The sequence below is a fragment of the Populus alba genome, chromosome 6 (assembly GCF_005239225.2).
Source record: "Populus alba chromosome 6, ASM523922v2, whole genome shotgun sequence".
NCBI lineage: Eukaryota > Viridiplantae > Streptophyta > Magnoliopsida > Malpighiales > Salicaceae > Populus > Populus alba.
Window position 1 is genome coordinate 4161885 of NC_133289.1, and position 21983 is coordinate 4183867.

The window sequence follows — 21983 nt, forward strand, 5'->3', positions numbered from 1 at the left end:
AAAACCACTGAGTTAAGATTTTATAACTTTGCTGTCCATTATAAAAGAAAGGAGGAGGACAAATCATCAATTTCATCTTCAAGTTTGGTCCATGGTGTCTAATCACAACACCATCAACATCTCAAGTTTTTTTTTTTTTGTAGTCAATAATCAGGGCTGTCAATTATTGTCTTTGCAGGAGATTTTACTGGTTCACCTTGCTGCTTGGACGTATTTGTACTCAGATTCATGAATGAGATGCGACCGCACACTGTTTTTCCAGTTTATACAATTGCATTTGATAAGAACGTAGAAATTGCTGTTTCATCTCGGCAAAGTCATAAAGGCATGAATATTCTCACCAAAATTGGAATTTCATCTGCGTTGAAAAAATATTAAACTAATGATTGCTTGGTATTAATTTTCCCCAAGGACAAAACACCATATTTACGTCTAATGGTTCAATGAATTTGGGTTCCTCCTTGACTGAATCCTTCTCAAACACTACACGCCACGCTTCTTTTCATGAAAAATCTCGTGAAATTAATTTTTGCTCTTGCTTCCAAGTGTTTTTTTTTTAAATATTATTTATCTTGAAAAAATATTAAATTTATCTATTTTTTTATGATTTTAATATATTTATATTAAAAATAAATAAATAAATCTAAGATTATATTAGATCGATTCATATCAATCCGAGTTAACATATCAAATACACAAACCTAAATCATAAGATAATGATAACCTTATATAAAAAATTCAAAATAAATTATGAAGTTCATTTTCCAATCAATCCAATATATATTAAAGAATAAAATTTAAAATAAAATAATTAAAAAAATAATAATAACTCAAGTCAACTCAAATCCACATGTCATACCCACAACTCGAATTATAATGTCAAGATAATCTCATAAAAAAAAATAAAAATCACAAAGTCTAATTTTTAATCAATTCAATATTAAATGATAAAATTAAGAAACAATTACAAAACATATATAAAAATAACTCAAGTAAATCCAGGTTAACTCGTCAAATTTATAACTCAAGTCATAAGACTAGGATAACGTTATAAAAAATAAACTATAAAAATAACTTGAGTTAACCAATCAAACTTGCAATTCAGATAATTATACTAAAATAAACTCATATAAAACTAATTAAAATAAATTATAAAATTTAGTTATTAATTATTCTTACTTAAAAAAAAAACAAAACGGATGCCATAGACAATAGTGAATGACATACTATTAGTTGGGACGAGGATGAAGATAGTGCGGATTGATTTACTTCGAGGAATCATGTGGTTTCGTGAAGTAATTAGGTGCATTTGGTGCGTGGTACATGAATTGAAATCAGGTGTTAATTTTATCCAAAATCTCCTTCTCCTCGTGCACCACCGCCACGACTACACTATTAATATTAATATTATTATTATTTTAAAATCTAATTTAAAAATAAACTCAAAACAAGATACAAATCACAAGTTAAAAAGGTCAATTCATGGTGAACCAATTTTTTATTATAAAAATACAAAATAATCAAATCAATTTTGTTTTAAAAAAAAAAATCAATATATTTTTATCCATATTTTATCTTAGATTGGATTGGTTTTTTTACCAGGTGAAGTCGGATTAATCATTTTTTATTTTTTTCTTAAACTCCAATCGATCCAATCCCTGAATCAACTGGGTTTAATCTAATATCTATTAAATTTAATATCTATTAAATATAAAATAAGATATTTTTTTTTTAGTTTCATTTAAAATACATCAAATACAGAAAAAGAGAAATTTCTCGAGTCCTCTCTAGTTTGTTCAATTTTAGTCTAGTACAATCAATACATAGGAGACTACCTTATGTTGTACTTTGAAGTTATGAAGTGTGTGGGTTGGTAAAAAAGGCCATTAATACGAACCATACTCTTCGGTCTTTCTTTTCCCTAATGGACCTAACAGGGCTAGAATAAAACAATTATAATCTCATTTTTTATCTAGCTTGTATATATTAAAGTTTTTTTAATGAAATATAAAGTTAATAATGTAGTTGTTCTAGTTTTACAAAAAAAAAAAAAATAGAGTCGGCGGATAACATCTTCGACTAATGTATCACAAATATTAATTCTGATATTTTCAGTTATGCTAATTTTCTAACTATTTTAACAAAAAAAAAAAAAAAATTCAAAAACACTCGTCGTATTGCTCCTTCGAATTAGAGGGACTGAGCAAGTCTCATAGAAAATAAATGATTTAATATGGGCCAAAGTTTCTATGATCTCTGGGTTGGTGGGCTATAATGGATCTAAGCTAAGGGACCATATGTGGACTATCTGTAAAATTAATTTCTTGAATCTTCGGCCTATTTTTGTTCGGTAATTGATCTGAAAGGGCTGAATCAAAATCAAAATCAAAATCAAAATCGTCCATGCACAATACACACACGGGTTAGGAGTTAGGTATTCTGCGCTACACCGTGCATTCACCTTTTAATTTTTTTAAAAGTTGGGTCTTGATACTGGTATAATCCAAAGCTATTTTGATCCTTGCACAGCCAATAACTCAAGGTTATTTTAAGTTCTGCAACATGTAAGGTTCAAAGATAGTTGAGTCTTGACGTGTCCAAGCACTACGGTTGTGTTGGGGTGTGCGAAGCTACAAAGTAGACAGCCCAAGCGCCACATGTACACAACATAAAGATAGAATTCAGGTGCCACGTATGCGCAGGGTGTAGCCACCACTGAGACAGCACTCGAGCGCAGCCCAAGCTCAATGAAAAAGGAAGGATTCAAATGTGTTTTCGTTTACAATGTTTCATGACAAAAGCACTTGGACCAACTCGTCTAAATTCATGGATGATGACCCGCTTGGACCAGCGGCTTCCTCTGCTAATTTTCTCCACTCCATGACTTTTTTCTTTACCTCCCTGCCCTTCTCTCTTTCCATCAACTCTCGCACAAGCTTCTCCACTTTATCTCTTTCCGCATTGCTATCAATCTCCATTCCGATGCCCCACTCATTGCAAGTGTACCTACAGTTTGTTGGTTGATCAGCAAAGAACGGCAAGCAAAGCATGGGCACCCCAGAAGAAATGCTCTCAGCTGTTGAATTCCATCCACTATGTGTTAGGAAACCTCCTATTGATGGGTGGTTGAGAACTTCCTCTTGCGGACACCAGTTTGAAATAAATCCTCTGTCTTTAGTCTCGTCAGTGAATTCCGGTGGCAATATGGCGGAGTCGCCTGTGACCATGTCAGGCCTTATTATCCATAAAAATGGGTGACCACTTTTAGCAAGTCCCATTCCCAATTCAATCAGCTGCTGCTTTGTGGCGACTGCTATGCTACCAAAATTCACATAAAGGACGGAGTTTGGTTTCTTGGAATCAAGCCATTGGAGACACTCAACCTCTTCTTTCCATAGATTATATCCAATAGAATCTAGATAATCTTCTTTCATTTGATTGAGAAGTAATTGAAGTGGACCGATCGTGTAGACACGAGGAAACATTGAGTAAAGAGCACTCAGGACTTTTTTCTCCAAAGCATCAAAAGTATGGAAAATCACTGCAGAACCTTCAGATGCTCTCTCAGCACATTCCATGCAGAAGTTGAAACGGCAATCATCTGGATCTGTTGTACGAAGAAAACTTGGAAGATCCCTTAACCGCATATCTTTCGTTCCTGGAATCCAGTCTAGTACTTGATCCAAATAGCCATTTGTTAAAAAGCTCTCGTCTGCGAACAAAAATTAAATGCATATGTAGCATACCAGTATGGGCTAGTAAATGAAGGCAACAGCAGAAGAGGAATTAGCGTAAAATCAGAAGAGAAGAAAGGTTCCCTAGCTTGAACTCAAATTTCAGGTTACGCAGCCGAAGGGCTACCCTGGAATTATAACCACGGATCTGGTACATGTACTATACCATGATCCAGCATAAACTAACAGGATATTGTACCATTCAATCAGAAAGTTTTAGTCCATATGAACTCAGTTCATGTAGCAATCTATTTATTTCCATGGATGACGGCTACGATGATGCAGCACATGAACTACTAGGATATTTAAATTCTAATTCTTGTTCTTACCTTTTAATGGAAACAGTCCTCTTTCTTTGAGCTCTTTATATTGCTTAAGCCCCATGAAACTGCAAGCAGAGATTGAAAAGAACAAGGCAACAGGAATTCCATGCCTCTGAGCAGCAGTGATGGCAGCTGGAACAAATCCATCAGATACAATGCAAGTCAATTGAGGAACATCAGAAGATGCTGTATCATTGAGCTTGGCAAGCAATTCATTAAATGGAGCTAGCAAGTTCTTCTTGCAAGCCTCAAAAATTGCTTGTCCATCTTGGGTAGCATTCTCATCTGAAGGAGGGAGGCCATCTGGGATAGATTCGAACCGAAAGTCGGGCAAGCCATTCAGGGAATAAGGGCCTCTAGATTTAAGCAGGCGTCTATGGTTGAACTCTGTGTTCACAAAGGTTATGAGAAAACCTCGGGAATGCAGTAGTTTTGCTAGTTTAAGCATTGCCTTTACATGGCTTTGAGCTGGAAAGGGAATACAGATTACATGAGGCTTGTCTGCTAAGGTTTTGCGAAACATGTCTCTAGCTCTTTCCTTCTTTCTCTAACTCTTTCTTTAGACTAATTGTTTTGCTACTGTCGTCTTTCGAAGTGAAGCAAACACTTTACACAGGATACATTCTCTTATCAACAAGACTCTATATATAAAATAGCAGCCAAGTAGAGGTACAATATGGATTTTATCTTCTCTTTTAATTTTAATCTAATTAAAATCATTATTCTAGACTGATGCCGGCCATGGAATTTATTGGCTTTTGTATCAGTTGATACGGGAGAAATTTCGTGGTTGTCTATGAATGCAGGCTGCCGTACGTAAAAAACGTTTGACATTAGAAAAGCCGGAAACAGTCGTTATTATAAATATGGAGCGGTGATCATACAGATTGGAGTGAGATGTGAGGAGGATATGCCTTCATAGAATACCAAAATTAAATTAGGGATAAGGTCATTACAATCTAAATTAATAAATTTAAATTGAATGGACATATATAATTCAATGCATGATAAAAATAGTCAATAATTTATCAACCACACACATTTTGCAACTAGGCCCAAATTGTCATCTTCATGTATACATCCCTTGTTTTTTATATAAACTTCATACCTATTTTCTTAAAGCTGACAAATGCTAGACAAATTTGTTTTCAATTCTAGATCAAAGAAACCATTGGAGATAGTATAAACAATATTCTTTTTGGTTTGGATTATTATCATCCCTTTTTCTATAATAAAAATTGTAGATTTATCATCAAACTTCACAAAATATTGATAAGATTCATTTAATTCAAAGAATTTTGATTTATCTACATTCATATAATTGCTATATTCTGTGTCTAAATATCATAAAATTTTGTCATTTTTTTTATTACATGACAAGCCATCAATAAAGATATTTCATCTTTTTTATCCACAAAATTAGATTTTCTACATCATTCTTTAAATTTGTGATTTCCCATAAATGATAGTTAAGTTATTCAACCTTTGACTTGTCAGGCGAGATTTTTCATGGAAAGAAGCGTAGCGTGTAGTTTTTGTAAGGGATTCAGTCAGCAGTAGGGGTGTTCATGGTCCGGTTCGGTCCGGTTTTAATATAAAAATTCAACCGAACCGGAAAATACTATAACTTGTTAATATAACCCGAACCGAACCGAGAACCGGTTCAAACCGAACCGGTTTTGTTCGGTTCGGCTCGGTTTTTTAGCCTTAGAAACCAGAAAAACCGAAATCAATTAAATAAGAGAAAACTTGGTCCAATCACAATCACTTGACAAACTTGGCCGAATCACATTCAAAAAAATCCTTGTTGAAACCTTTGAATCCAAGCTCTCCGGTTGAGATCTGAAAAATCTCCCTTAATTGAATCATAATCACTGAATTTATCCATATTAAAACAACTACATGTTAACAAAGATTTCAATAGCATCCCGTAAAGTAGAGAATAGAAAGGCAACAATATAAGAGAAAATGAGTTGCTTTAAGTCTTTCTTGTGCACAGAAAAGAGGGAGAGGGAGAAAGGGAAGGGTAAGGCCACTGGAAAAGAAAAATGGGGGAGAGAGCAGGGAAGGAGAGAGCGGGGAAGGGGGGGGAGAGAGCAAGGAGGGAGGGATGGGTGGGGTTGCTGAAAAAGAGAAGGGATTTTGAGGGGAGGGGGGGATAATTTATTATTAGGTTTAGTGGTGGTGGGGGGGGGGTTTAATTTATTATGGAAAAGGGAAAGGGAAATGGGGAAAAGGGAAAGGGAAATGGGGAAAAGCTGGAAAGGTTTGGGGAGGGGGGCGGGAAAGTTTTGGGGGAGGGGGGAATAAATTTATTATTAGGTTTAGTGGGGGGTGGGTTAATTTATTATTAGGTTTAGTGTTTCTTTTTATATATTTTTTTAAATTCAATTAAACTGGTTCGGTTTGGTCCGGTTTAATCGGTTTAAGCCTTCTTAAACCGAAACCGAACCGGACCTAGTGGTTTTTTAAATTTTTTTTAATCGGTTTATTCGGTTTTTTCTATCGGTTCGGTTTTTTCGGTTAATTTTTTCTCGGTTTTTTCGGTTTAATCGGTTGGTCGGTTTTTTTAAACACCCCTAGTCAGCAGGAACCCAAATTCATTGAACCATTTGGACGGAAATATGATGTTTTGTCCTTCGGGAAAATTAATACTAAGCAATCATTATTAGTTCAATATATACATATACAGACAGACACACACTTCTCTGTAGCATATGAAAAAAAAAAATATATACATATAAGGCTGTATCAAATTTATGCCAACATTTTTCAACCATTATCACTCATTTTTCAACCACCATCATTTTTTCAATCATTATATTTATTCCAGTAATTGGGAGCAGTGACAAAAACAGGAGGGCTGGTAGGGGCTCGGCCCCTACAAGGAAAATTTTCCAAATCCCAACCCCTTCCTTATATAAAATAATTGAAATTTTAATTTTTTTAAAATAATTTTTTTAATTCATCATCTTTTAATTATTTTTTTCTTATTCTGTCCCTGGTTGGATTGTTAGTTTTTTGTTGGTTGCTACAAAAGCTCTCATTTCATTTCTAAACAGAGACAGACAAGAGAGTGAGATCAATAAAAAAAAAAGAGAGGAAGATAATGCAACTATGAGAGTGAGAAAATGCATGTTTAAGAAAAGCATTGTGTAAGAGTGAAATTTTAGGTTTTAAAATTGTATTAGGGTTGAGTTGAATGTTTATATTATTTCTCCAATAATATATAATTTGTGTTTTAAAAAACAACATAAATCTACTTGTTTGTAATTTTTATTTGTGTTTATTTTCAGTATATTTGAATACATCATCTTTATCACAAATCGTGGTCCTTGGTATACACAATGAAAGGGTGCATTCGCTATTTATTTTTCCCCATCCATGTTTTTTAATTCAGTTCTTTATCTTGCAATTCAACTTTCACTCTCAAAATAATATGTAATTAGGTTTAAATTTGCAATAAAAAAACTTAATTATACAAAATAAAAATCTGATGATCAAATTAAAAATTTATATAAAAAAAATACAATGCTGAAATTCAAAGTAAAATATAAAAGGATGAACAGTAATTAACATCGAAAATTGCTAAAGGAAAACCTCTAACTCTTTTAGTTTTTACTATAATAAAATAAAATTATAATAGTTTTCTCAATCTTCGGCCATTAAAAGGGGGTGAATCTAAAAGTAAATTGATGAAAATATTGCCTGTCGAGCAAAGAGCAGCTACACAGCTAGTTCTTGATATGTTTTCACAACTCATATACGAGTTTACCTCAAACAATATATTGCTCCCTGTATTGCATCGTGATCTCATTGGTTCTGCCTTTCCTCTCCTCGCCTACTGTAATTTCTTTTGAGGGCTTTTCAGCCCCTTTCTTCACACAAAAAGGTGAAAAAAAAAAAAAAAAAGCACTTCATTACAATGAAACCACCATGTCACCTTGAGAACAATACATTCGTCTTCAGCTTTAACTGTCTTTAGTTTAGCATGCTGTTTTATTTTTTTCACGACAAAAGCACTTCCTTCACCAATTTGTCTAAATTCATAGACGATGAACCACTTGGACCATTGGCCTCCTCTGCTAGTTTTTTCCACTCCATGGCTTTCTTCTTCATGCTCTTACCTTTCTCTCCCTCCATCAACTCTCTCACAAGCTTCTCCACTTTATCTCTTTTCACATTGTTATCAATCTCCATTCCAATTCCCCACTCAGAGCATGTGTACCTACAGTTTGTTTGCTGATCAGCAAAGAATGGCCAACAAAGCATAGGCACACCAGAAGAAATGCTCTCAATTGTTGAACCCCATCCACTATGTGTTAGGAAACCTCCTATTGATGGGTGGTTGAGGACTTCCTCTTGCGGACACCAACTACAAATAAAGCTTCTTTCCATGGTTTCTTCAGTGAATTCTGGAGGCAATATCTTGGAGTCGCCAGTGACCATATCAGGCCTTATTATCCATAAAAATGGATGGCCACTTTTAGCAAGTCCCATGCCAAATTCAACGAGCTGTTCCTTCGTGACGGTTGTTATGCTACCAAAATTCACATATATTACTGACTTGGGTTTGTTGGAATCAAGCCATTGGAGACACTCAACCTCTTCTTTCCAAAGATTGCATCCAATAGAACTTAGATATACTTCTTGAATCTGATTGAGAAGCAATTGTAGTGGACCGATCGTATAGACTCGAGGAAACATAGAGTAAAGGGCATTCAGAACTTCTTGCTCCAAAACATCAAAAGTATGGAAAATAACTGCAGAACATTTAGAAGCCCGCCCAGTACATTCCAAGCAGTATTTAAACAATAGATCATTTGGATCTGTTGTACGAACAAAACTTGGAAGGTCTCTTAGCCTTATATCTCTCATTCCTGGGATCCAATCTACAACTTTGTCCAAGTAGCCATTACTTAAAAAGCTCTCATCTGCAACAAAAAAAATAAAATTGAATTCATATATTAGCTTTTTGATAAAAGGTAACGCAACGTCTATGAATAAAAATGACCTTTTTCCCTTGTTCACGGACCATACAATGAACTAGTAGAAAATCTTAATCAAAATACATTTTTTTTTTCCTTGCTCATACCTTTCAGTGGTGTAAGACCTTTCTCTCGGAGTGCTTGAAATTGTTTAAATCCCATGAAGCTGGACGCAGAGATGGTGAAGAACAAAGCAATCGGAATTTGGCGCCTCTCAGCAGCATCGATAGCGACGGGCATGAAACCATCAGAGACGATGCAAGTCACTGGGGGCACATTAGAAGATGCTGAATCATTAAGCTTGTCGAGGAGGTCATTAAACGGAGCTAATAGTTTCTTCTTGGCAGCCTCACAAAGTGCAGCGACATCTTGGGTTTCATTCTCATTTGAAGGAGGGAGGCCATCTGGAATGGATTCAAACCCAAAATCGGGCACGCCATTCATGGCATCAGGACCTCTAGATTTAAGCAAACGTTTATGATTAAACTCTGTGTTGACAAAGGTTATGTGAAAACCTTTGTAATGTAGTAATTTTGATAGCTTAAGCATTGACTTAATGTGGCTCTGAGCTGGGCTGGGAATGCAAACCGCATGAGGCTTGTCAGCTAAATTATTAAAAATCATCTCTCTAATTCTTTGTTTCTTACTTTCTTTCAATATTTGCTCTATATATTGCCTACACACAATATAGAGATTCTGTCCCTATATAGAGCAAAGCTACAATTTTTGGACGTGTAAACACACAGCGAAAGGTAAGGGTGTTTTTATAAGGAAAGTTTGAACTCGATTGAGTTTTTTTTCTAAAATTTTTTATTTAAAATGATTGTAATTATAGTCTGACAGTACGGTAATAATTATTTTTTAAAGTATATTTTGTTTAGAAAACATATTAATATAATAATATCAATATGATTATCTAATTGATTATAAGAGATATTAAATTACCATAACATACATGATTTTTATAATAAATCATGATCTTTAAAAATTACAAAACTTTTTTAATTAAAGATGGGGTTAACTCGAATTTATTAAATTTTTATTAAAATAATATTATTTTATTAAAAATAAATAAATTAAAATAACATATATATATATATGCCTCAGATTCTCATAAATCACTCAAGTTTGAAACGATCAACTTCTTCAACAATTCAAAACCAAACTTAGCCCCGGCTGAACTCCGAGTGAAGGGGTCATCGTATAAAACCACTGAGTTAAGATTTTATAACTATGCTGTCCATTATAAAAGAAATTAAGGAGGAGGACAGATCATCAATTTCATCTTCTTCGTAGAAGCGAAGAGAGGTTCATTGTGTGCAATCACAACTTGCTGTCAATTATTATCGGCTGTCAATTATTATCAGGACGTATTTGTCGAGATTTCATGAATGAGATAAGAACGTAGAAATTGCCATTTCATCTTGGCAAAGTCACAAAGGCATGAATATTCTCACCAAAATTGACATTTCATCTGGGTTGAAATCACGGCAAAAATAGTGAACTAGTGATTGCTTGGTTTTAATTTTCCCCAAGGACAAAACATCATATTTACGTTCAATGGTTCAATGAATTTGGGTTCCTGCTTGACTGAATCCTTCTCAAACACTACACGCCACGCTTCTTTTCTTGAAAAATCTCGTGAAATTAATGTTGCTCTTGCTTCTACGTTTTGTTTTAAAATATTGTTCATCTTGTAAGAAAAATTTAAATTGTTTTTTTACTATTTTTCATGATTTTAATTTATTTATATCAAAAATAAAAATTATATATAAATTTGAGGTAATATTAAATCAACATATATCAATCTAATTTAACATGTCAAATTTACAACCTGAATTATAAAACTTTAACTTTATATAAAGAAAATCAAAACAAAATATGAAGTCCATTTCCCAAACAACCCGATATTTATTAAATGATGAAATTAAAAATTAAATAATTAAAAAATAAGACAAAAAAAATGACCCGAGTCAACCTAAAATAATCTGTCAAACCCACAACTCGAATTATGTAACCTCATAAAAAGCAAATTGAAATAAAATCATTAAGTCTAATTTTCAAATCTACCTATCTACCTAATGTTAAATGATAAATTAAAAAAAACACATTATATATATATATATAATATTTTTTTAATTTTATCATTTAACATTAGATAGATAGGTAGATTGAAAATTAAACTTTATAATTGAAAATTAAACCTGAGTAAATTCGAGTAAACTCATCAAACCTATGATTCAGATCATGAAACTAAAATAATATTATAGAAAGTAAATTGTAAAAATAACTTGAATTAATCTGTCAAACTTACAACCCGGATCATTATAGTGAAATAATCTCATATAAAACTAATTAAAACAAATTATAAAATTCAATTATCAATTAACTTAAGATTAAGAGAGAGAGAGAGAGAGAGGTTGCTATAGACATTTGCATAGTGAATGCCATTCTATTATCTGGGATGAGTACGAAGACAGTGCGGATTGATTTTACTTCAACGAAACATGTGGTTTCCTTAATATTTGGTGATGTAATTAGGTGGATTTGGTGCATGGTACATGAATTGAAATCGGGTAAAGATGGTTCTAATTTTATCCAAAATCTCCTCCTCCACCTAACACAATTACCATCATCACTATTATTAAATAAAAATTATTTATTATTATTATCTATTTTTGGATCTCCGCACAAAAAATATAAAATTACAAAAAAAAATCAATTAATCAAAAAAAATATAGCATGAAAAGAGGATGTTAGAGTGCCAAGAAAATATCATAAACAATTAGTTGAGGTAAAAAAAGAAATAAAAAGATTGGAATTTGACAGTATATCATTGACCGATGAGAGGCTTGTTGATAAAGAAAATTTGATTTGAGAAAAAAAAGTACAAAATCAAATGTTTATGGACTCAATTAAATTTTATTGAAGTTTAATTGAATTTATGGAGGGTTGATCACTAGAGAAATTTATTTTTAAGTCAATTTAGGCTTTAGTTGGAAGAAATTAAAGTTCTGGGGTCAAAACAAAATTTTTTAGAGTTGATTTGGTTAAATCAGGGGCTTAATTGCATATATATATTAAAGTTTGATGGCCAATTAGGGACTTGATTGAAGAAATACAAAACCAATGACCAAAATAAAAAATGCACGTAGATAAAGGGACTGCAATTGACCAAATCAGGGGTCAAATTGAAGAAATTAAAAGTTTATTGATCAATTAAGGGTCAAATTACATAAATATGAAACCAAGGACCAAAAGGAAAAATGCGCTGAAATATGGGGTTTAAGTTGAAGTTCTTCTTGGGTAAAATTGTACAAAATTAAAAGTTTGAAGCCAAGCAGGGGTGTATAGAAAATAAATCACAAATTGAAGGACTAAATCGTAAGATACTGTTAATCTCCTTCTCCAGCGAGCCTGGTTGGGTGGCCCCCTTCCCAAGGCATTTGGCGCCTCATTTCTTCACCAAATTGGATTAAAGGTACACTAAAACGATCATGTGATACCTGAGTACACACTAATGTAAGCGTTTTGGGCTGATCAAGGCTGCAAAAGTGGTGGCACAGCTCCAAAGTGGCCAATTCGACAAGCCATTTTTCTGCACAAAACTGACAGTTCATCATTGCTACTTTCAGCTGATGGTTGGTATGCTTTTGGGTCGAAACATGGACTGAGATTTTGCACCAGAAGAGAAACGGTGTGCCTCTTCAACCTCCTATAAATAGATTTTATCTTCATGTTATAGGGAAGGAGGATAGAGGGTGCAAAGTTAGGAAAAAATCATCCTTTGTTCGGGTTCCCAGCAGCTGCTCCTCTCTCTATTTGTCTCTCCACCGTGGCCTCCTGCCACAAACACCAGAGCCACCGTCCTCCTAGTCGTCAATAATAGCACCTGCATTGTGAGAAACAAAAGAAGAAGCAAAAACAGAAATAGAAGGGGGAGGGGAGCTGCGGAAGAAAAAGAAGAAACCGAAAGAGAGAGACAGGGTAATGAAAGAGCAGAACGGAGGAGAAAGACAAAAGAAAAGGAAGAGGAAAGAGAAGAGCCACCGTTGCTTTGCCACCATTGACAGCACCACCACCGCCAGAGAATAAAGCACGAAGAATATGATAAACACAGGAGAGGGGCAGTGGCAGTAGAAGGGAACAGGAAGAAGAAAAAGTAGCCCTTTACAGCAGCCACCAACTGCCATTGTAGCAACACCATCGGGGTTCCCAGCCATCGCTACCCTAGATACAAGTTGCCACCAGCCCAGCTCTTAAAACGCCTCCATTACATGTAACTCTCTACTCCCTCTTGTCTCTGTTTCGCATTTCTTTTCATTGCATGCAAAACGTGCACTGGGCACGTTTTTGCATGTAATGAAAAATAATTACCTAGTTAATATGCATAAGCATAGTACCCGACTACTTATTTAATAGGTTACTATGCTCATTAATTGGTTAATTATTTAACAGGTTATTGTACACGAGCATAATAACCAGCCCTGGTGGCCACGGGCCAAATAATCAACCTAGCCCCCGGGGCTAGGCTGAGTCTAGCCTTGTAGCAAAGGTCCTGTCCAGTTTATTTTTTTTTTGAAATTAAAATAAAAATATTTTTGAAAATTTATGATTTTTCCATGTATTTTTCTACATTATTTTGATTAATATCAGCTTGTATTTTTTAAATTGTAAAGATACAAATCCGGTATTAAAATTCCTGGTATTTCAAAAAAAATATTTTTGTTTTCATACATACGACCAAGTCTCTCAAAACTAAAAAAAAAATTATATTGTATTTTCATGCAAGAAAGAAAACTTCAATATATATATATATATATATATATATATATATATATATATATATTAGCATGTATTTTGGCTTTAATAACCAGTTTATTAAAGTCACGAGAACTTGGCAAATATTTTAAAAAATCAAAAAAAATATTTTGTTTTGTTTTAATGTCTGTGATTATAAATTTGTACGTGAAACGTAGTCCTGATATTAAAAGGGTAGTTCGTTTATAAACATTAGAACAATTAGGTTTTTACCCTATAAGATAAGAACCTCCTTACTGAGAAGGGCTTTTCTTGAATCATAGACGGACCAATAATTAAAAAAACATGACAAGACCTTATATTTTTTTATCAGACAATAAAATAATGCAGCTTACCTTAGATAAAGCGTATTTGGGATGTTAATACCTTCCCTTTACGCAATCAGTTTACATACCTGATCTCTGAGACCAGTTAGGGTTCCTAGTAACCAAAAACTAGGTGGCGACTCCCATTTTTTTTTTTTCACTGATAAGAGACAAGAATTCATTATTTTTCTATATTTGCCAGAATAGATAAACATACTAAACCTGAGAGGGTAAACGATCGCCGCAAACGTGCGATAATTATAGTTTTTAAAATCTAATTTAAAGATCAAATTGAAACAAGACCTCAGTCACAGGTTGAAAAGGGTCAACCCGTGATGAACCAATTATATATATATATATATATATAAAAACAAATAATCAAAGTAACCTTGTTTCGAACTTAATTTTTTTTTTTTAAAAAAATCAATATATTTTAACCCGTATTTTATCCAGGTTGACTTTGGTTCTTTTACTTAGTGAGGTCGGATTAATCATTTCTTTATTTTTTTCTTAAACTTGGATCAATCCAAGCTCTATATCAGTCAAGTCTCATCTAATGTCTACCAAAATATAAATAAGATAATTTTTTTTTAGTTTCATTCAAAATACATTAAACACAAAACAAGACAATTGTTTCTCGAGTCCTATCTAATTTGTTCATGTTTAGTCTAGTTCAATCAATAATAACTAGCATTTCAAACAATACCTAAGGGACTACCTTAAGCTGTACTTTGAAGTTATGAAGTGTGTGGGTTGGTTAAAAGGCCATTAATATGAACCATACTCTTCGGTCTTTCTTTTCCCTAATGGGCCTAACAGGGCTAGACTAAAACAATTATAATCTCATGTTTTATCTAGCTTATATATATTAAAGTTTTTTAATGAAATATAAAGTTCATTATATTTATTACATGGATAACTAGCTTTGAGTTTTTTTATTTCACTGATTATGGAATCCTTGATTGTTTCTGTAAACACAATTTTGAGCATCTGAAAATAAACAAGCACACGTAAACAAATATATGATTTTATTAAATATATGAATGGATATAAACTCTATGTAATATATTCTTTCAAAAGAATATAACAATCATCTGATTCTTCACTTGGATTTGATGTATGGTGACTTGATTTCTTTGAGTAAGCAAGCCAAGATTTGTGCTTTGCAAGAACGTGAATTTGAGTGTGTATTGCGAAGCGAGATGCTGTGATCTGATGCTTTGAAGAGTACCTTGATTTGTCTTCAAAGTATTGTTGAAGAACTCTTATGGGGCATTTTGACTTGATCCAATAGAGTTTTGTTCTTTTTAGATTTCAAGTGTAGATAAAGGAGGCTTGAGAATTCTTTGAGAGAGAAAAAGAGAGAGATTGTTGAGGCCCTTTATTTATAGAGATCTCTAAGGGCTTTCAGGTCCTTTTCTAATGTCACATGACATAATTTTATTGGTTGATATTTATTAACAGGATTTTGTATTTATAACAAAATATTTGATGTGATCTTATATTTATAACAAGATATCTTGAATATCTCATACCAAGTGTCAATTTTTTATTAACCAAAAAATATATGAAGGCTCATTTATTTTTCATGTTATTTATTTTAATTTTATTTTATCTTTTCTTTTAAAGAATAAAATAACACATGATGAAATTTAATCGGTAAAAAAAATTATGTTTCTACAATTTTACCTTGCTCGGGTCCTATTGTTTTTACGGCCACTGGTTTTTTAGGCACAGCTCGCAAGTACTCGTCCTCTTCATAATCACATGATCATCATTTACAAAAGTACAATTACAGGTAAGAAAAGTTGCATATTGCCCTTTCCATTATCAAAGGTTATTTCAGCTAAGATTCCTAGTATAAGACACTGTTTGTTTCCAAAAAAATTAAATTTTTTTTTTTAAAATTTAATATGTTTTGAATCGTTTTGATGTGCTGATGTTAAAAATAATTTTTAAAAAAATAAAAAATTTATTGGCATGTATTTCAGTACAAAAAGTTATTTGAAAATCAACCGCTACCACACTACAAATATAAATGTTTTCTTTTACAATGTTTTATGTGATTTGTCACAAACATATAGTGATAAATATTTATATAATTTTTTAAAAAATATATTAAAATAATATTTTATTTATTTTTTTAAAAAATTATCATGAATATATTAAAATAATTTAAAAATAAAAAAATCTAAAAATCTAAAGCAAAATAAAAAAACATAACATATATGCTTATTGAAAAAACATCAGAACATATCATGGGACCCCAAAACAAGACAGAAAACAGAGGAAACAACTTATCTCCATGCGAATAATAATTCCAGATTTCTAGAATTTAGTTTTTTTCATGGCAAAAGCACTGCCTTCAACAACTCGTCTAAATTCATGGATGATGAACCACTTGGACCAGCGGCTTCCTCTGCTAATTTTCTCCACTCCTTGACTTTTTTCTTTACCTCCCTGCCCTTCTCTCCTTCCATCAACTCTCGAACAAGCTTCTCCACTTTATCTCTTTCCGCATTGCTATCAATCTCCATTCCAATGCCCCACTCATTGCAAGTGTACCTACAGTTCGTCTGTTGATCAGCAAAGAATGGCAAACAAAGCATGGGCACCCCAGAAGAAATGCTCTCAGCTGTTGAATTCCATCCACTATGTGTTAGGAAACCTCCTATTGATGGGTGGTTGAGAACTTCCTCTTGCGGACACCAGTTTGAAATAAATCCTCTGTCTTTAGTCTCGTCAGTGAATTCCGGTGGCAATATGGCGGAGTTGCCTGTGACCATGTCAGGCCTTATTATCCATAAAAATGGGTGACCACTTTTAGCAAGTCCCATTCCCAATTCAATCAGCTGCTGCTTTGTGGCGACTGCTACGCTACCAAAATTCACATAAAGCACGGAGTTTGGTTTCTTGGAATCAAGCCATTGGAGACACTCAACCTCTTCTTTCCATAGATTATATCCAATAGAATCTAGATCATCTTCTTTCATTTGATTGAGAAGTAATTGAAGTGGACCGATCGTGTAGACACGAGGAAACATTGAGGAAAGAGCACTCAGGACCTCTTTCTCCAAAGCATCAAAAGTATGGAAAATCACTGCAGAACCTTCAGATGCTCTCTCAGCACATTCCATGCAGAAGTTGAAACGGCAATCATCTGGATCTGTTGTACGAAGAAAACTTGGAAGATCCCTTAACCGCATATCTTTCATTCCTGGAATCCAGTCTAGTACTTGATCCAAATAGCCATTTGTTAAAAAGCTCTCGTCTGCGAACAAAAATTAAATGCATATGTAGCATACCAGTATGGGCTGGTAAATGAAGGCAACAGCAGAAGAGGAATTAGCGTAAAATCAGAAGAGAGAAGAAAGGTTCCCTAGCTTGAACTCAAATTTCAGGTTACGCAGCCGAAGGGCTACCCTGGAATTATAACCACGGATCTAGTGCATGTACTTATACCATGATCCAGCATAAACTAACAGGATATTGTACCATTCAATCAGAAAGTTTTAGTCCATAAGAACTCAGTTCATGTAGCAATCTATTTATTTCCATGGATGACGGCTACGATGATGCAGCACATGAACTACTAGGATATTTGTCTAATGCCCAAATGAAATAACAGAAAATCATAATGAAGTTGTGATTTCAATTCCAATTCTTGCTCTTACCTTTTAATGGAAACAGTCCTCTTTCTTTGAGCTCTTTATATTGCTTAAACCCCATGAAACTGCAAGCAGAGATAGAAAAGAACAAGGCAACAGGAATTCCATGCCTCTGAGCAGCAGTGATGGCAGCTGGCACAAATCCATCAGATACAATGCAAGTCACTTGAGGACCATCAGAAGATGCTGTATCATTGAGCTTGGCAAGCAATTCATTAAATGGAGCTAGCAAGTTCTTCTTGCAAGCCTCCAAAATTGCCTGTCCATCTTGGGTAGCATTCTCATCTGAAGGAGGGAGGCCATCTGGGATAGATTCGAACCGAAAGTCGGGCAAGCCATTCAGGGAATAAGGACCTCTAGATTTAAGCAAGCGTCTATGGTTGAACTCTGTGTTCACAAAGGTTATGTGAAAACCTCGGTAATGCAGTAGTTTTGCTAGTTTAAGCATTGCCTTTACATGGCTTTGAGCTGGACAGGGAATACAGATTACATGAGGCTTGTCAGCTAAGATTTTGCGAAACATGTCTCTAGCTCTTTCCTTCTTTCTCTAACTCTTTCTTTAGAGTAATTGTTTTGCTAAAATCGTCTGTCAAAGTGAAGCTAGCACTTTACACAGGATACCTTTTCTTATCAACAAGACTTTCTGTAGAGGTACAATATGGATTTTATCTTCTCTTTTAATTTTAATCTAATTAAAATCATTATTCTAGACTGATGCGGGACTTGGAAATTAATGGCTTACATATCAGTACTTTGATAACGGGAAAATTTTCGTGGTTGTCTATGCATGAATGTCAGGCTGCCGTCCGTCAAAAACGTTTCACGTTAGAAAGGCCGGAAACAGTCGTTACTATAGAAATGGAGCGGTGATCTTACACATTGGAGTGAGATGTGAGGAGGATATGCCTTCATAGTATACCAAAATTAAATTAGGGATAAGAACATTTAAGTATAAACTAGTAAATTTAAATCGAATGAACATATATAATTCAATGCATGATAAAAATAGTCAATAATTTATCAACCACCATGCACATGTTTTGACGAGTTATTCTTTCCTCGTTGTTTATTGGTTTTTCTTTTTCAACGAATTCCAAATATCTTGATGGTATCCTTTCAAGATTTATCTATCAATAATTAAAAAAAAGTAATTATTTGCCTTTAAACCTTTTAAACGTTGTCCTTCTATCTGTATTATTTGCACTTCCATTATTGTGGATCCTCGAGTAGTTGACAACGACCTAACCCCAAGTACAATGAATGATGCAGTAGAAAAACACAGTAAATTAATGCTTTTTTTTTTTTTTTATTATTATTATTATTTTTCAATTATTTTAAGGTGTTAATTTCAAAAAAAAAAAAAAAATATTTTCAAGTAAAAAAATACTTTTTAAAAAATAAGACTCCAGTTTTTGCTATTTTGATCTAAGAGTTTTAGTTTGTTTATAGAAGTGATAGAAAGGAAAATTCAAATTGTTATTATTATGTGGATAATTTTTAAAAGAGTTTTTTGTTTGAAAATATATCAAATTATTTTTTATTTATTTTTGATATCATTACATCAAAATTATTGAAAAAAATACTAAAAAAATTAATTATATATTTTTTCAAACAAATATATATTTGAAAAATATCCAAAAATTTCAGCTTCGCAATCCCAATTCCAAATAGGATCTTAATCGGTGAAAGACCACCAATAATTGATTAATTACTTTATAATAAAGAGAGATGCAATTTCCTAGCAAAGAAGTCTACATCTTCAGGACACGTTAATCTCATGCATCCAATAAAACATTAACTAATACAATGGGACTAGCATTACTTCAACTTTTCTTCATGATTTGTTAATGATGCAAAGCCATACTACATAATAGGCTTTGAAAACTTACTCTTATATATGTAATTTAATCACACTCCACATCAAAAAGCGACTTTAAGCCGGTTCAATCATGATTTCAAGCTGAGAAGCATACATTTAAAAACGATCACATCGAAACAGAAAGTTTTTTGCTTGCAGCTAAAAGAACACCAAAATTTAGGGTGGGAAAAATTATCACCGAAACCAATTATTGTAGCATGGTCATTGGTATCGATTGCTGCTGGAGAGATGTTCTGCAAATCAGCATCATCATGTCTGGAAAGTATACAGAAGGAAATGAGATTTTAATGAAGGGATTTTATTGTCTTTTCAAAAAAATAACAAGAAGAAGGAATTCTTTTTTGTTGCTAACAAAAAACACGACAACAGAAATTCATGTGCCGGACTGTTTCGAGGTTCGAGTTCTCTATATATTGAAAGTAGACTATGTTCTAGTTCTGAAAAACAGAGAAACCGGTCAACCGGTTCAAAAATAATTGACTGATTTAGTCGACAGAATACAATTGCTGTTTAGATTAGAGTTTTTTTATATTAGTTTAATTCTTCCTTGACTGTATGGAACTTTATGCCTATAAGAAGACTTGTAATTCAACATTATGAACAAGTACAAAAAAGAGAGAGAATAGCTAAAAGAGCTTTGAGAGAAATACTTAATAAAAGTATATACTTTTCTCAAACTTCTTGTTCTTGAGTTTGAGATAACAAATATTGGTCTCATGTCCTACTTCTTAGGAATTGAAATTAACCACGGAGAAAATAGAATTTTTATGAATCAAGAGAAGTTTGCAAGGGAGGTTCTAAAAAAGTTTAAAATGAAGGATTTTGTAAAAGTGAATATTGCTGTTGTGTGTGGAGTAAGGACGTCAAACAATGATGAAAGGGAGAAGATTAACTCTACAACATTCAAAAGCTTAGTTAGGAGTTTGAGATATTTGACATGCACTCGTCCAATTTTTTTTTTTTTTTTGAGTAGGACTTGTGAGTAGGTTTGTGGAGACACCTGCTATGACACACTTAAAAGCTTTGAAGCGAATTCTTCAATATATCAAAAGTACTGTTGATTTTGGCTTATTATATGGTTATTCTAATGACTTTGAAGTTGTAGGCTATAGTGATAATAATTATAATTGGATGAAGATATGAATGATAGAAAAAACAAAAGTTTTATTTTCTACATGGGAGACACATCATTCACATGGAATTTGAAGAAGCAATCTATAGTCACTTTGTTAAAAATAGTAATACAAAGTAAAAAACTCAAGAATAAAAAGAAGATTAAGAGGAAGATATACTTTTATTAAGTGTTTCTCTTTGAGCTCTCTTAGCTATTCTCTTTCTTTTTATACTTGTTTATAATGTTGAATTACAAGCCTTTTTACAGGCATAAGTCCTAGACAATCAAGATATTTGACCAGGAGTAAGGCTGCTGCTACTCCTAGTCGATCAGGGAAGACCTCACGACAGGGTCATTCCAACAGCTCCTTTTCGAATGAGGCTACAGGCAACACAACTTCTTCTTCCTCACCCTCCTTATGATGTTCCTTGGTTTGTCTTAGGAACTAGTTATTTGTACCTGCTTTGGGTCTTAATCCCTTTTAGTTCTATATGTTGATGCTTTTGTTAGCTTGGTTAATGTTGGTTCTGGATTGGTGGCCTTTGGGTCTGTTGTCTGGGATCCTAGTTGTTCTGCTATTTTGTTGCAGTTTACTGCCTGTAATTATTATGTACTAATGACTGGTGACCTTTGGGTCTGCTGTTAGGGATTTCCTAGTTGTTCTACTGCTTTTTGTAGACTGGTTTCTTGATGTATTGCTGGCTTCTGCTGGACTTGGTTGCTAATTGATGGCTAGATGCTGTTTGGGATTAACTTACTGCTATCAGCTGCAGTTTTGGTTTGCAGGTTTTGAGGTGCATGACGGTTTCAATGCTATGGTTGTTTTGGGTTTCTTGATGTATTTCTGTGGTTATTCAAGGGAGTTTGTTCCCTTTGATGATATATGTAATGTACTGCTAGTCTCCAGCTGAATCGCAAGCATGTCTTGCTGATATGCTAGTTTATTTTGCTATTGCAAATGGCTGTTATAGGGAGTCTGTTCCCTTCATCGATTTATGTAATGTACTGCTGGCCTTAGCTTGTTTCACAAGCTTGACTTGCTATTTTTGATCTATATAATTCTTACATTTGATTAAAAAGAAAATTAAACTAATACAAAGAAATTCTAATATGAACAGGAATTGTATTATGCCAACTGAACTAAGTGACCA

The 21983-nt window shown here is 33.5% G+C and overlaps 3 protein-coding genes across 3 annotated transcripts; all 3 read right to left on the reverse strand.

Annotated features, from left to right (window-relative positions):
* Positions 1 to 2565: 2565 nt before the first annotated feature.
* On the reverse strand, positions 2566 to 4716 carry LOC118028407 (7-deoxyloganetin glucosyltransferase-like). The gene is made up of 2 exons (XM_035031970.2): positions 4064 to 4716; positions 2566 to 3712 (listed from the first exon to the last, which is right to left on the reverse strand). The coding sequence occupies exons 1-2, from the start codon at positions 4578 to 4580 to the stop codon at positions 2790 to 2792; spliced, it is 1440 nt and encodes a 479-aa protein (XP_034887861.1). The 5' UTR covers positions 4581 to 4716; the 3' UTR covers positions 2566 to 2789.
* A 3241-nt stretch (positions 4717 to 7957) lies between these two features.
* LOC118028405 (7-deoxyloganetin glucosyltransferase-like) lies at positions 7958 to 9788 on the reverse strand. Its single transcript, XM_035031967.2, has 2 exons — positions 9153 to 9788; positions 7958 to 8991 (listed from the first exon to the last, which is right to left on the reverse strand). Exons 1-2 carry the CDS (start codon positions 9667 to 9669, stop codon positions 8066 to 8068), a joined length of 1443 nt encoding a protein of 480 aa, XP_034887858.1. The 5' UTR covers positions 9670 to 9788; the 3' UTR covers positions 7958 to 8065.
* Positions 9789 to 16371: 6583 nt separating this feature from the next.
* Positions 16372 to 18419, reverse strand: LOC118028404 (7-deoxyloganetin glucosyltransferase-like). Its single transcript, XM_035031966.2, has 2 exons — positions 17846 to 18419; positions 16372 to 17442 (listed from the first exon to the last, which is right to left on the reverse strand). Exons 1-2 carry the CDS (start codon positions 18360 to 18362, stop codon positions 16517 to 16519), a joined length of 1443 nt encoding a protein of 480 aa, XP_034887857.1. The 5' UTR covers positions 18363 to 18419; the 3' UTR covers positions 16372 to 16516.
* Positions 18420 to 21983: the final 3564 nt, after the last annotated feature.